This window comes from Coregonus lavaretus, assembly GCF_964263955.1.
Source record: "Coregonus lavaretus genome assembly, chromosome: 31".
Lineage (NCBI taxonomy): Eukaryota > Metazoa > Chordata > Actinopteri > Salmoniformes > Salmonidae > Coregonus > Coregonus lavaretus.
In genome coordinates, this window is record NC_140018.1 from 22,165,983 (window position 1) to 22,182,124 (window position 16,142).

Consider the following 16,142-nt stretch of genomic DNA (forward strand, 5'->3'; position numbering starts at 1 on the left):
CTCAATAAAATCTTCAGATTTGTTGTATTTTAATTTGTAATACCAGAAGTATGTCCATGATAATAGAAAACACCACACAATAAGGCAAAAAGGAACATTATTGTACTATTTTGTAGAATATTCATAAAAATAACAAACTAAAGATATGCCTTTGATGGAATATTCAAAGTCCTACCACTCAGTTCTGTGGGAACATCTCTCTGTAATTACAAGTCTAAAACCCCAAGGTGTGGTTATGAGCTGTTACTGTAATAAAGTAACATAACACAATGATTATAAAGTGACCATTATCCCACGTTTAATTCCTGTATTTTCATATTCAAAATCACAGGACGGGGCCAATTGCAGTGGCGCCCAAACAGAACCACCAAGTGTCGGATAGTGCTCTGAGCTGACCACATCCTCATCGTAGGTTGGGAAATTTTAGACACTCACTCTGGTTCAAACACCTATTGCCAAACACCACTCTACCTCACAGAAAAACGGACATAATGAAACTGCCTGTCTATTCATAGGCCTCCTTTAAAAAGCTATACAACACCTCTGCCTCTTCCACAAGGGTGATTTTGCAAGCATCACTGAAAGGCGAAACACCTTTGTTGTTTGAATTCGTATTTATCTAACCCTGTTTAATGCGTGTTGTAGTCTCAGTCAGTCTAACAGAGCTGGACCTGTGAGACCAGGGCAGATATACAGCACAGGGCATCCACATCCCATCTTAATGTTATTGGCTCACAGGGGTTTGAGCCTCCAGCACCGGACAGTTCAGCAAACTAAACTGATCCACAACAGCTGTTTGGTTAGCATGGAGAAATAGAATAGGCCCATTGTGGAGTCAAATCTATGACCAATACGATAAGGCGCTGCATCTCAAATCATATGTGTGAGAGGAGTATCTCTCAAAACAAATGCTGCTTTTCAACACACAAGGTGACGAAAGAGGAAAAGGTTTTCTAGAAACAAGGTTGGACAGGCTTTGAGACATGGCTGTAGACACCTATGGTGTCTAGGCACCATAGGCGTCTACAGCCAGTTCTCAGGGCTAAGGTTGGACCAGTTGGCTTTCCTCTATTAGTATGGTAAGATGGAGACATACACTATATATACAAATGTATGTGGACACCCCTTCAAATTAGTGGATTCGGCTATTTCAGCCACACCCGTTGCTGACAGGTTTATAAAATCGAGCACACAGCCATGCAATCTCCATAGTCAAACTTTGGCAGTAGAATGGCCTTACTGAAGATCTCAGTGACTTTCAACGTGGAACCGTCATAGGATGCCACCTTTCCAACAAGTCAGTTCGTTAAATTTCTGCCCTGCTAGAGCTGCCCCGGTCAACTGTAAGTGCTGTTATTGTGAAGTGGAAACGTCTAGGGGCAACAACAGCTCAGCCACGAAGTGGTAGGCCACACAAGCTCACAAAACGGGACCGCAGAGTGCTGAAGCGCGTATTGCGTAAAAATCGGCCTGTCCTCGGTAGCAACCCTCACTACCGAGTTCCAAACTGCCTCTGGAAGCAACGTCAACATGAGAACTGTTCGTCGGGAGCTTCATGAAATGGGTTTCCATGTCTGAGCAGCCGCACACAAGCCTAAGATCACCATGCGCAATGCTAAGCATTGGCTGGAGTGGTGTAAAGCTCGCTGCCATTGGACTCTGGAGCAGTGGAAACATGTTCTCTGGCGTGATGAATCACGCTTCACCATCTGGCAGTCCGACGGACTAATCTGGGTTTGGCGGATGCCAGGAGAACGCTACCTGCCCGAATGCATAGTGCCAATTGTAAAGTTTAGTGGAGGAGGAATAATGGTCTGGGACTGTTTTTCATGGTTCGGCCTAGACCCCTTAGTTCCAGTGAAGGGAAATCTTAACGATACAGCATACAATGACATTCTAGATGATTCTGTGCTTCCAACTTTGTGGCAACAGTTTGAGGAAGGCCCTTTCCTGTTTCAGCATGACAATGCCCCCCGTGCACAAAGCGAGGTCCATACAGAAATCGTTTGTCGAGATCGGTGTGGAAGAACTTGACTGGCCTTCACAGAACCCTGACCTCAACCCCATCGAACAACTTTGTGATGAATTGGAACGCTGACTGCAAGCCAGGCCTAATCACCCAACATCAGTGCCCAACCTCACTAATGCTCTTGTGGCTGAAGGAAAACAAGTCCCCGCAGCAATGTTCCAACAGCGAGTGGAAAGCCTATGCAGAAGAGTGGAGGCTGTTATAGCAGCAAAGGGGGGACCAACTCCATATTTTTGCCCATGATTTTGAAATGAGATGTTCGACGAGCAGATGTCCACATACTTTTGGTCATGTATTTCTATCTGCAAGGTTGGCTCAGCAAATCAGCAGTTCAGCTGATTAGGAAGGTCTGCTTTGGGTTAGGATGGGGAGGCAGAGGGCCTGCAGATATAGTTGTCAATGAGACACAACAAATCAGACGGAATTGACCCTGAGCCTCCATCCATCTGCCTTGGATTACCTTCTCTGGAGCCTGAGCCTAAGAGAGAGCACGGTGGCACAGTAGGATGCGGGAGATAGATGTAATCGGTGAGAGCACCCCTGTAAGGTTCAAAGAGGCAGCTAGGTACAGATGATAGTTTAACTAATGACTCTACAGCTGTCAGACAGTAATAATATCAGACATACCTTTGGGCCCTTCGGGTCCCATATCCCCTTTCTCCCCCTGTAGGCCATCGGCGCCGCTAGGGCCCTTTAGTCCCCTTGGTCCCTGGATGCCTTTTTCTCCTGTAAAACCTGCCGGGAGGACATAGACAAAGCATTGGATTTATTTTCCCAATTCTTTTCAAACAGGATATCTGGCATGCATTTCAAAGAATGAAAACAAACCTATCTTATCGGGATATTTAAGTAAGATGGGTCGATTGCATGCCTTAATAACATTTTCCAATTCATCATATCATTATGTCATGAAAGACTATCTAAGGGAATGCCCTTACTCCCTTTCCCAGGTTGCTTTGAGCCCAGTTGGGGGGATGTTATTAGGTTGTTAGCAGACAGAGTGGATTTATGGGTTTGGAACCACAGGTGGTCCTGTTCACTAGGTAACCCCTGATAAATCAGTGATTTGAAGATATTGTCACTGCATTACTCACAAGGTAATGTACTGGAGTACCCGACCCGTTAATAAGTAGGATAGTGGAATGACTGAGATTCTGAATGTGGTGGGAAGAGTGTTTTGGATGGCTATGACAAATAACCATGTCCCATGTCCCATGTTCCTGAAGGGAGGCTTGCTTTCAGCATTCTTCTTGGAAATATGTCTTTGAGGGTCTATGAGGGTTTACATATTTCACAACTGTGACCAGGGCCAATTACAGTAAGATACGTTTCGAAGAAATGGTTGAAAAATGGTTGAATAAAGTAATGTATGTTGAAAGCTATAATAGGACAAATGACAGTACCGTACAGTGTACGAACCTCTCATCCCTGTGAGGCCTGCCACACCAGGAGCCCCAAGTGGCCCCACATCGCCCTTCTCACCCTTTGGTCCTGGAGGCCCTGTTGAAAACAACATAATTAAAACATTGAGTTGATCCTGAGATAACATAAACTGATGAATATACTGTAATATAAAGACAATATGATTATTGAAGTTGTGTAATCCCATAAATAACTGGTTTCCTTTTGGTATGTCATTCTTGTTTCACCACACCCTCTAATCTGAGTCTGAAACATGGTTAAGGGACATCGTTCAATGGTTTGTTGTACTTGGATCCAGTTGACTGACTTCAGACTTGTTTGTAGAATTAGCTTGGCCACGATGGAAAGCACATGTTACACAAGGTACACCACAATGGAATAGTTAGACATTAGTCTTGTTTTGTCCAACTGACATGTTCCAAAGTAGCCTTTCACATAATGGTGTGATCTGATCCTTACAGATGTCGGATCTTAATTTGAGCCAGTTTGCTACAGCAGGAAGATAATCCTGCAGCAACAGGAAATGTGAATTATTATGTGGATTACAATTAATTGACATTTTTGTAGGAGTTGACATATTTTTCGTAAGGGAAAATCAAGTCTGACATTTCAAAGTGGAAATTAAACCTCAAATACACTACAAGTTTAAAATGTCCTGCATTGCAGGAAAGTTCTCTTGCAACAGGATGATCAAATTAAGATCCTACATCTGTAGAGCCTAAGATACTGTCCTGGCCATGCTTTGAGCCACTCCACATCCCCTGGCCTGGCCTGAAACTTTACTGGGAAAATCTTAATCTATCAGAGTGAAATAGTGGCTAGTGAGAAGTCAGGTTGACTTAGAAGTCATATCACCCTGGGGGGCCTGAAGGAGAAACCACTGAATTGAATTGGGTGGTGACTGGTTTGTTTTAGTGGGATCAATGGTATCACTCCTCACTTCTTATTTAGAGTCTTCTATTAATGAAATTGAGAATGTTCAACAAAAACAAACATCCTACATGAGGGTCAACCCGTGTAAATTTTACATTAAGAGCTGTCTGTGAAGCAACAATATGTGGTGCTGTATAATGGATCAGCAAATCTGAGTTGGCTGAACAGAAACCATATGTTAGTAATGGGCTATTTGCATGTCAATCCGTTTTGACACGTTTGGTATCAAGCTGATAGATAGATTATTTAAAAACATTAGCTTTCTAAGGAAGAGTGCGGCCCCAAAACTTTTTGGGGGGCTTTTTAAGGTGACTGATATTGTTTTACACCAGGATGTCCATTTATCAAATTATCTAAAAGAACATAACATTTTCCTTGTTTTGTTTCACCACTGGTGAATAACGAAAATAGCGCTAGATCAATGTTCATATAATGAAAATCACATTTCCATGAGAATTAAGTCAATGGACACACTGCTCCTCCCAGCCAGAAGACATTTCACTAAAACAGCAAACAGGTCACTCCTGAGGTCATTACTGTTAATCAAGTGGCTGTGTGATGATTATAAATGTTTCCATGCTAACACTCTCCTCAGACCAACACATCACAGTTTCTTAATCCGCCTCTCAACTTTGCTAAAATGTGTGTTTTTGTAATATGTTTTTTTCCCTTCTCATTTGTACACCGCTGCCAAATTGGAAGGTAGGCATGAAACATAAGCAAAAGGCATTGGGATGGAGGGATGGAGGGAGGGAGGGAGGGAGGGAGAGGAGGCATCAGGCCAGAAACACCAAGTACTATGGCGAGGTGTGCAGCTTTCCTGGCTAAACCCACGCTTAATGACAAACAAATGTGATGTGAGGTGGAACTAATGACAGGGCTGAGTTCCTTGGTTTTGGAGGCTTCTAAATTTAACCCACAATGGTTTCCAGCCTAGATATACCACTGTTTATCTAGGCATCTTAGCACTGGGGGGTGCTAAGATGACATAAGGAATTGTTTTTAAATGGTCATACTATGGATCATTTAGCTATTTTATTTGGAATTTTAGGACCCCTTTAGGTCCCAAAAATATATACAGTATCCAAAAATTATTTGATCAAATATTGAATTTGGCCTTTACAACTAAAGACCATAGAAAAGCATTGAATAGCAAATTCATTAATGGCAAAAAGGACAGTCAAAACATACTCAGGAACACTCAGGAAATATATATATATATATTTGTACACATATTTAACCCCTTTTTTTGGGTAGGCACAAAACAACCTTCAGACTTACATTCGTTTTTTAAAACCAGTACCGGTTACTGTGGGGTCGTAGAGCAAAACGGATAACATTTGTGAGAGTCTCCCCTTTCCATAGAGTGGTCATAATAGTTTCTAGGTCAAACCGTTTGGATTCCACAGACGTTTTTGTGAGAAGACAGATTTCCGGGATGTGTCATGGTCTGACAAACACCGCTCTAGCTCTGCCACCTTTCACCGCGAAAGTGCGAGATATACAGTAACACATATCTCTAGCTTAAACTGACAGATTTTGATGGGGATTTTTTTGCTATGTAACTTAGATTGACACACCGGTGCGTCAATCAACTCTAGGGGGTTAGTCATGACATAAACTTAATTCTAGCCAGTGATTAGTGATGGGGCCGTTATTACCTTCTAGGAAGGTGATGTTCTTGAGGATATTGGAGTGCTCCCAGTCCTTGAGCCTCAGGTCCTCTGTGATGGTGCTGAGGATCTCCACCTCGTTCTTCAGCGTCTCCTCCATCTGCACCTGTGTCTCCCTCATGTACCGTGTGTCCTGGCTCACGTTGCTGATCTGCACCTGCAGGTCCTGGATCTTCAGGTGATGGATGCTGATGTCACTTGTGAATGTGTGGTTGACCGCGCCCACCGTCCATCCCACCTCCTCGAGCCTCTCCTTGAGCTGGTCCACCTGATCCGCTGCGCTCCTCAGCAGTAGGTCGTGGTCGTGCAGCGAGACAGAGGCCTGGGCCAGCTGGTTGCTCAGCCCACTCATGTTCCTCTGGGACGATCGGTTCAGGGCAGAGACACGGTCCCCCAGCTGCTCCACTGTGCTGTCTGTCGACTGGGAGTGGCCCTGCAGATCCCTGATGTCCCTCTCCAGGCCGTGCAATGCCCGGCCCAGCTGCTGTAAGGACTCATTGTGGTTCTGGAACAGGCTCTCCAGCTTCCAGATTTTCTCCAGGAGGTCTGCCTGAGAGGAGATGTCGCCCAGGGACTGCTGGAGCTCCCGGGAGTGGTCCCCCATACGGGTCATGTTCTCCATCAGTGCCTCCTGCTTCTCTGAGGACATCTGGGACCTGGACACTGAGGAGGACACATGGAGAGAGGAGAAAGAGGGGATGTTAGATTTTACAATGCTTACATCTCCATAGCAGATAGAAAACGCTAAAGATGAAGAATGCTTACTACAGTATATGGCTCCTGAACATTTATCACTTAACATGAATCACTTAACTGTCACTGGAATGATGATTAATGACACTTGGAGTTGTATACTACAGTATTACCATTAAAACTGTGTCACGGATTCTGCCGAGGCTGCCCCTCCTCCTTGCTCGGGCAGGCTTCGGCGTTTGTCGTCACCGGAATACTAGCTGCTGCCGATCTATGTTCTATGTTTCTATGTTGCACCTGTTGTCTATAGTCACACACCTGTTGCCCATTATTGTAATCACGCCTTCCCTATTTAACCCAGTGGCTCCCAATGTGTTTTGTGCGTGGTTGTTTTTCGTTTTGTGTGTCGTTGGTGAGCGGGTTAGTTCCTCTCTGTGTGGATGTATTCTGAGCTGTATTCTTTACTTACTTCAGTAAAGTACGTTTCTAGGAGTTCTGTGCCCTGCGCCTGACTTCGATCCACCGCATTACACTGACACTCGTGACAGAACCACGCACCATTTATACGGGGGGGGGCCAGTATAAAAAAAATATGTATTCACTAACTGTAAGTCGCTCTGGATAAGAGCGTCTGCTAAATGACGAAAATGTAAATGATGATGTAAATGAGTCAGCAGGTACAGCCAGTCAGTCCGAATCGATGGAGGAACGACTATCATCCAGGCTCTCGGCACCGCCATGGAGAGGGTGATGAATACTATGGACCGTTGGGAGAGAGGTGGCCTTCCTACACCTCCTCCAACCACTCTCCCACCCATACCACAGTCCACCTCTTCTCCACCTGGACCCAGTGGGATTCGGCTCTCGCTCCCGAGGGCATATGACGGTACACCAGCCGGGTGTCAGGGTTTCCTTCTCCAGGTAGAGCTCTACCTGGCAACCATTCACCCGGCGCCCTCGGGATACGAGAGCGTGTCCGCCCTCATCTCCTGTCTGTCGGGTAAGGCGCACGAGTGGGCCAACGCTGAGTGGGGAGGAATTAACGCTACATTGGTCCGCTACGAGGATTTCACCCGCCGCTTCCGGGCGGTGTTCAATCATCCACCGGAGGGGAGAGCGGCGGCGAGCGTCTGTTCCACCTAAGACAGGAGAGCGCCCAGGATTTTGCACTGGAGTTCAGGACTTTGGCAGCCAGCGCCGGATGGAATGAGAGGGCCCTGATCGACCACTATCAGTGCTGCCTAAGGGAGGACGTTTGGCGGGAACTGGCCGGCAGGGATACTAATCTCAACCTGGACCAACTGGTGGAGATGTCCATCAGGCTGGATAACCTGTTGGAGACCCGCGGACGTTCTGATCAGGGCTCATTCATTCCATCCCCCAGCACCTCCGACTCTACCCCCATGGAGCTCGGAGGTGCTGCACTTAGGGAGACCAGGAGAGGGGCCGTCCCCTGCACCAACTGTGGCCGCAGAGGACACACTGCGGGTCGGTGCTGGGGAGGGTCCCCAGAGAGTCGAGGCAGTAAGCAGAGCACTTGTCGACCATCTCAGGTGAGTAAGCACCCGACTCACCCAGAGCTCCCTGTTGGTCAGTTGTGTATAGAGGTTGTGTTTCCGGAGTTTTCTCCTCATTCCCAGCATAAGGCGCTAGTAGATTCAGGCGCAGCTGGGAATTTTATTGATCGTCAATATTCTCATAGTTTAGGGATTCCTACTGTTCGTGTTGATGTGCCCTTCCCTGTCCACGCATTAGATAGTCGCCCGCTAGGGTCAGGTCTAATCAGGGAGGTTACCGCACCACTCTTAATGAGGATGCAGGACTATCATGAGGAGAGGATTAGTCTCTATCTGATTGATTCTCCTGCATATCCTGTGGTGTTGGGACTTCCCTGGTTAACCACTCATGATCTCACTATTTCCTGGCAACAGAGGGCTCTCAAGGGATGGTCCAGTCAGTGCTCAGGGAGGTGTGTAGGGGTTTCCTTGGGGGTACTACGGTGGAGAGTCCAAACCAGGTCTCCACAGTGCACATACCTTCCGAGTAAGCCGATTTGGCTCTCGCCTTCAGTAAAAAGAGGGCGACTAAATTACCACCCCATCGTCCGGGGGATGTGCGATAAACCTTCAGGTAGGCGCTGCACTTCCCGGAGTCACGTGTATCCTCTGTCACAGGCGGAGAAGGCAGCTATGGAAACATATGTCTCCGAATCTCTGAGACAGGGATACATTTGGCCCTCCACTTCACCTGTTTCCTCAAGTTTCTTTTTCGTGAAGAAGAAGGATGGTGGGTTACGCCCGTGCATTGATTACCGTGGGCTTAATCAGATCACTGTCAAGTACAGCTATCCCTTACCTCTGATAGCATGTATGACGGAATCACTGAAAATCACTGAAAATTGGATCTCAGGAGCGCGTACAATCTGGTGCGTATTCGGGAGGGAGATGAGTGGAAGATGGCTTTCAGCACCACCTCAGGACACTATGAGTACCTCGTCATGCCATACGGGTTGATGAATGCTCCATCAGTCTTCCAAGCCTTTGTTGATGAGATTTTCAGGGATCTGCACGGACAGGGTGTAGTGGTTTATATTGATGACATTCTCATATACTCCGCTACACGGGCCGAGCATGTGTCCCTGGTGCGTAAAGTACTTGGACGACTGTTGAAGCATGACCTGTATGCCAAGGCGGAGAAATGCCTGTTCTTTCAGGAGTCCATCTCCTTCCTAGGGTACCACATGTCCGCGTCTGGGGTGAAGATGGAGAGTGACCGCATTTTGGCCGTGCGTAATTGGCCGACTCCAACCACGGTGAAGGAGGTGCAGCAGTTTTGGGGATTTGCCAATTAATACCGGAGGTTTATCCGGGGCTTTGGTCAGGTAGCGGCTCCCATTACCTCATTGCTGAAGGGGGGACCGGTGCGTCTGCGGTGGTAAGCTGAGGCGGACAGGGCGTTCAATCATCTGAAGAACCTGTTTACCTCGGCTCCAGTGCTGGCTCATCCAGATCCCTCCTTGGCTTTCACGGTTGAGGTGGACGCGTCGGAGGCTGGGATAGGTGCTGTACTTTCCCAGTGCTCGGGCACACCACCCAAGCTCTGCCCCTGTGCATTATTTTCTAAGAAGCTCAGTCTGGCGGAGCGCAACTATGATGTGGGGGACCGGGAGCTGTTGGCTGTGGTCCAAGCCCTGAAAGCATGGAGACATTGGCTTGAGGGGGCTAACCACCCTTTTCTCATTTTGACTGACCACCGCAATCTGGAGTACATCCGGGCGGCGAAGAGATTAAACCCTCGCCAGGCAAGGTGGTCAATGTTTCTCACCCGTTTTTGTTTCACCCTTTCGTACAGGCCAGGCTCCCAGAATGCTAAGGCAGATGCTCTGTCCCGACTGTATGACATGGAGGAGAGTTCCGTGGAGCCCACTCCCATACTTCCGGCGTCGTGTCTGGTGGCACCGGTGGTGTGGGAGGTGGACGCCGACATCAAGCGGGCGTTGCGTAACAAGCGTGTCCAGAGGGTCGTGTGTACGTCCCGCTGGAGGTCCGCGATCGTTTGATCTATTGGGCTCACACGTCACCCTCCTCTGGTCATCCTGGTATCGGTCGGACAGTGCATTGTCTTAGTGGGAAGTACTGGTGGCCCACCTTAGCTAAGGACGTGAGGGTTTATGTTTCCTCCTGATCGGTGTGCGCCCAGTGTAAGGCTCCTAGACACCTGCCCAGAGGGAAATTGCAACCCCTACCCGTTCCACAACGACCGTGGTCCCACCTATCGGTGGATTTCGTGACAGATCTTCCCCCCTCACAAGGAAATACCACGATCCTGGTCGTTGTGGATCGGTTTTCTAAGTCCTGCTGCCTCATTCCTCTGCCCGGTCTCCCTACGGCCCTACAGACTGCTAAGGCCCTATTTACACACGTCTTCCGGCACTATGGGATACCTGAGGATATAGTATCTGATCAGGGTTCCCAGTTCACCTCGAGGGTTTGGAGGGCGTTCATGGAACGTCTGGGAGTCTCGGTCAGCCTAACCTCAGGGGTTCACCCCGAAAGTAACGGGCAGGTGGAGAAAGTCAACCAGGAGGTGGGTAAGTTTCTGAGGTCGTATTGCCAGGACCGGCGGGGGGAGTGGTCGGTTTTTCCTCCCCTGGGCAGAGATGGCCCAAAACTCACTCCGCCACTCCTCCACTAACCTTACTCCATTCCAGTGTGTTTTAGGTTATCAGCCGGTTCTGGCACCTTGGCATCAGAGCCAGATCGAGGCATCTGCGGTGGATGAATGGTTTCGGCGCTCGCAGGAGACCTGGAACGCTGCCCATGTGCGCCTGCAGCGGGCCATTGGGTGGCAGAAGGTGCGCGCCGACTGCCACCGCAGTGAGGCTCCGGTGTATGCACCGGGGGACCGGGTCTGGCTCTCAACCCGAAACCTGCCCCTTCGCCTGCCCTGCCGGAAGCTGGGTCGGCGGTTTGTGGGGCCATTCAAAGTCCTGAGGAGATTGAACAAGGTATGTTATAGGTTACAGCTTCCTCCTGAGTATCGTATTAACCCCTCGTTCCATGTGTCTCTCCTCAGGCCGGTGGTAGCTGGTCCACTCCAGGAGTCTGAGATACGGGAGGTTCCTCCGTCCCCACTGGACATCGAGGGGGCACCGGCGTACTCGGTCCGTTCCATCTTAGATTCGAGGCGTCGGGTGGGAGGCCTGCAGTATCTCGTGGAGTGGGAGGGGTACGGTCCGGAGGAGCGGTGCTGGGTCCCTAGGAGGGACATCCTCGATCCCTCCATGTTGAGGGATTTCCACCGTAGTCATCCGACTCGCCCCGCACCGCGTCCTCCTGGCCATCCCCGAGGCTGGTGTCAACGCACGGCTGGAGCCGCGCGACGGGGGGGGGGGGGTGCTGTCACGGTTTCTGCCGAGGCTGCCCCTCCTCCTTGCTCGGGCAGGCTTCGGCGTTCGTCGTCACCGGAATATTAGCTGCTGCCGATCTATGTTCTATGTTGCACCTGTTGTCTATTGTCACCTACCTGTTGCCCATTATTGTAATCACGCCTTCCCTATTTAACCCAGTGGCTCCCAATGTGTTTTGTGCGTGGTTGTTTTTCGTTTCGTGTGTCGTTGGTGAGCAGGTTAGTTCCTCCCTGTGTGGAGGTATTCTGTGTTGTATTCTTTACTTACTTCAGTAAAGTACGTTTCTGAGAGTTCTGTGTCCTGCGCCTGACTTCGATCCACCGCATTACACTGACACTCGTGACAAACTGTGAGATAGTAGTAACCTCTTTTTTTAACCATTACAGTATGGTTCTTAATTGTTACCCAGAAATGATTTGATATTGATATAAAAACAGCTGCATTTGTCCTTTAAGGTTTAGGTTCTGTTGGAGTGAAGTTTAGTGCAGTCAGCCAGAGAGATACAGTATGTTGAAAGCAAATCCTCTCAGCTCTGCAATGATGACATCCTCTCTTATACTTTCGAGACCGTTATATAAAGAAATGTAATGTTGCTCAATGAGAGAAAAAGAGAATGTTGGGGAAATAAAAGGAAATGGCTAATTCCCAGCACAGATGCTCGGAACCCCTCTCATCCCTGTCCACAGCTAGTATACCATTGTTGCCTATGTGTGTGTTGTGGGACAGAACTAAATGAATTATTTCAATATGAGGGACATGTTACCTACATGGCTGCACAAAAGGGACTTTATATTCCTTCTCATTTTACGCTGTGCACATTTCCAAAATGACAGTCTATCTTACATTATGTTATTTCCACACGAAGATAAGCTTAATTGTTATTAATCAGGAATTCACTGACTTCGGCTCTAACGTGCCAAAAACTACAAAACCAAAACAGATGGATTTGTTTCCCAGCAGGATAAATGAAGATGTGGGTTCCTGAACTAGAATAGGGCGAATATAGAGTAGGTGAAGGACTGCACTAATTTAGCATTCAATCACTCATCCTTGGAGACACCGAAGTTTCTGGTAACGCACTGCGGCTGTTGGCGTGACCTGCTCTACCGAAGGCCAGTAGCAAGAACTCACACAAGAAAACAGACACATTCCTTGAAATGCTCCAAAATGCACAAAGACTCCCATTTTTCTATTCCTCCTATTAATGCATTTCTGTTTCCAGGAATCTGGGAGCCCAATTAAGTTTCAAGCAATGCTCTGGAGAAGATCTAATGTATGAATTTCAACATCGCCCATGCAACATTTACCCGTGCACTAGAGCCAAACAAAATTGCAAACAGGGGTGTGGCGACCAGTACACTGGACTGCCCATGGAAACAGCCAGCAGGTGAGGTCAACAACCCCAACCCTTCACTAGACTACTTACCACGAGGACTGCGAAATCTGTAAAAGATATGGAGAGTCAATGTGTAAAACATCCCTGTGAGAGTGTGGTGGCGGACCTGTTATTCCCAGAGGCCTCACTGTCTTGGTGCATCGTGGAGTTTTACAGGATGTCACTGTGCAAGACCATCTCTAGGACCAGGTGCTAGTCAGCTGTTTAATCTCAAACTTGTTCCTGATTATCCACTGTAGCTTTAGCCTCTTAACAAGCCTTTGAAAAAAAGCATAGCCTCATACATGTTCTGTGTCTGTCCCAGGAGTTCAGTATGCATGGGACTTTTGACCTAGTGGAAGTGTGTTATTGTCAATAAGAACTGACATCCTCTTGTAAAATAATAATATCAATACCTCAATAAACAACCATATGGTTTTTCAGCTACACACCTCCTATACCAGTGGATGTACAGTGCCTTGCAAACGTATTCATCCCCCTCGGCATTTTTCCTATTTTGTTGCATTACAAACTGTAATTTAAATAGATTTTTATTTGGATTTCATGTAATGGACATACACAAAATAGTCCAAAATGGTGAAGTTAAATCAAAAAAATTACTTGTTTCAAAAAATTCTAAAAAATAAATAACGGAAAAGTGGTGCGTGCATATGTATTCACCCCCTTTGCTATGAAGCCCCTAAATAAGATCTGGTGCAACCAATTACCTTCAGAAGTCACATAATTAGTTAAATAAAGTCCACCTGTGTGCAATCTAAGTGTCACATGATCTGTCACATGATCTCAGTATATATACATCTGTTCTGAAAGGCCCCAGAGTCTGCAACACCACTAAGCAAGGGGCACCACCAAGCAAGCGGCACCATGAAGACCAAGGAGCTTTCCAAACAGGTCAGGGACAAAGTTGTGGAGAAGTACAGATCAGGGTTGGGTTCTAAAAAAATATCTGAAACTTTTAACATCCCACGGAGCACCATTAAATCCATTATAAAAAAATTGAAAGAATATGGCACCACAACAAACCTGCCAAGAGAGGGCTACCCACCAAAACTCACAGACCAGGCAAGGAGGGCATTAATCAGAGAGGCAACAAAGAGACCAAAGATAACCCTGAAGGAGCTGCAAAGCTCCACAACGGAGATTGGAGTATCTGTCCATAGGACCACTTTAAGCTGTACACTCCACAGAGCTGGGCTTTATGGAAGAGTGGCCAGAAAAAAGCCATTGCTTAAAGGAAAAAATAAGCAAACATTTGGTGTTCGCCAAAAGGCATGTGGGAGACTCCCCAAACATATGGAAGAAGGTACTCTGGTCATATTAGACTAAAATTGAGCTTTTTGGCCGTCAAGGAAAACGCTATGTCTGGCGCAAACCCAACACCTCTCATCACCCCGAGAACACCATCCCCACAGTGAAGCATGGTGGTGGCAGCATCATGCTGTGGGGATGTTTTTCATCGGCAGGGACTGGGAAACTGGTTAGAATTGAAGGAATGATGGATGGCGCTAAATACAGGGAAATTCTTGAGGGAAACCTATTTCAGTCTTCCAGAGATTTGAGCCTGGGATGGAGGTTCACCTTTCAGCAGGACAATGACCCTAAGCATACTGCTAAAGCAACACTCAAGTGGTTTAAGGGGAAACATTTAAATGTCTTGGAATGGCCTAGTCAAAGCCCAGACCTCAATCCAATTGAGAATCTGTGGTATGACTTAAAAATTGCTGTACACCAGCAGAACCCATCCACATTGAAGGAGCTGGAGTAGTTTTGCCTTGAAGAATGGGCAAAAATCCCAGTGGCTAGATGTGCCAAGCGTACTTGCATTGCTAATTATCCATGGACAACCTGCTTTAAGCATGGTCCTCATTCCTGTGTCTCTGAGAAAAGTCCAAACAATAAACAGGTTTTCGAAAAGGAGTAGTGGCAGTTTGACAGTTTGCCGGGCTCATAGCACCTATGTGACCTCAGAGGCTCATATGATCAAAGGGGGCTGAGTTTGGGGCTGATGAGGTTTGGTGCCCCACACCCAGAGCTGGTCTGGGACCGGCCTAATGGACTACACATACCAGGTGTGGGGAAAGCGAACACCACAGCCCGCTGAGCGAGAGCAGCCTCTACGGAGTGGCCTGGCTGACTGGTCTCTCCATCTAGCTCTCAGAGGATCACTGAATCTCTCCCTGAATAGACTCTATGGGCCTTAGTTGAGGGGATCGAATACAACAGTACCTGAAACTCTAAACATGTTATGGCACAATATTCTAATATTACTGTCTGATGTGGCTCGTGTCTGTTTTGCATAGATTTTTATTTTAAAAACTTTTGGACTTGGGTGTTCAAGTGAAAATCAAAAGTTGAACAAAACTTGTCACTGATATTCAGTATTTTAAGTGTTAAAATATGTCAAACATCCAATTCACAGAGTGTACCAGTTACTGTTAGACCACACTCTATCAATGATACATCAACATCATAACACACTTATCTAAAGTTACAATTATACGTTCAAGCTATATCCTACAAAACCTTGATACACAAAATGTGATTTGATTGTGTTATCAAATCAAATCACATTTTATTTGTCGCGTACACATATTTAGCAGATGTTATTGTGGGTGTAGCGAAATGCTTATGTTTCTAGCTCCAACAGTGCAGTAATACCTAACTATACAAAATAATACACACAAATCCAAAACATTAAGAATTATATAAATATTAGAATGAGCAATGTCAGAGTCCGGAATATAAATATATATGTATATGATGGGGTGTGTAGACATTATGGACAGTACAGTGGGGAAAAAAAGTATTTAGTCAGCCACCAATTGTGCAAGTTCTCCCACTTAAAAAGATGAGAGAGGCCTGTAATTTTCATCATAGGTACACGTCAACTATGACAGACAAAATGAGAATTTTTTTTCTCCAGAAAATCACATTGTAGGATTTTTTATGAATTTATTTGCAAATTATGGTGGAAAATAAGTATTTGGTCACCTACAAACATGCAAGATTTCTGGCTCTCACAGACCTGTAACTTCTTCTTTAAGAGGCTCCTCTGTCCTCCACTCGTTACCTGTATTAATGGCACCT

At 46.7% G+C, this 16,142-nt stretch overlaps 1 protein-coding gene across 1 annotated transcript in view; it reads right to left on the bottom strand.

The window, feature by feature from the left end:
* LOC311106561 (scavenger receptor class A member 5-like) overlaps positions 1-16,142 on the bottom strand; it is a 54,678-nt gene that overhangs the window by 17,290 nt on the left and 21,246 nt on the right. The window contains exons 4-6 of the mRNA XM_084148941.1: positions 6,046-6,720; positions 3,449-3,529; positions 2,657-2,764 (exon numbers count right to left, since the gene is read on the bottom strand). Of these exons, the coding sequence (XP_084005067.1) occupies positions 2,657-2,764; positions 3,449-3,529; positions 6,046-6,720 (864 nt within the window). The remainder of the gene's footprint in view (positions 1-2,656; positions 2,765-3,448; positions 3,530-6,045; positions 6,721-16,142) is intronic.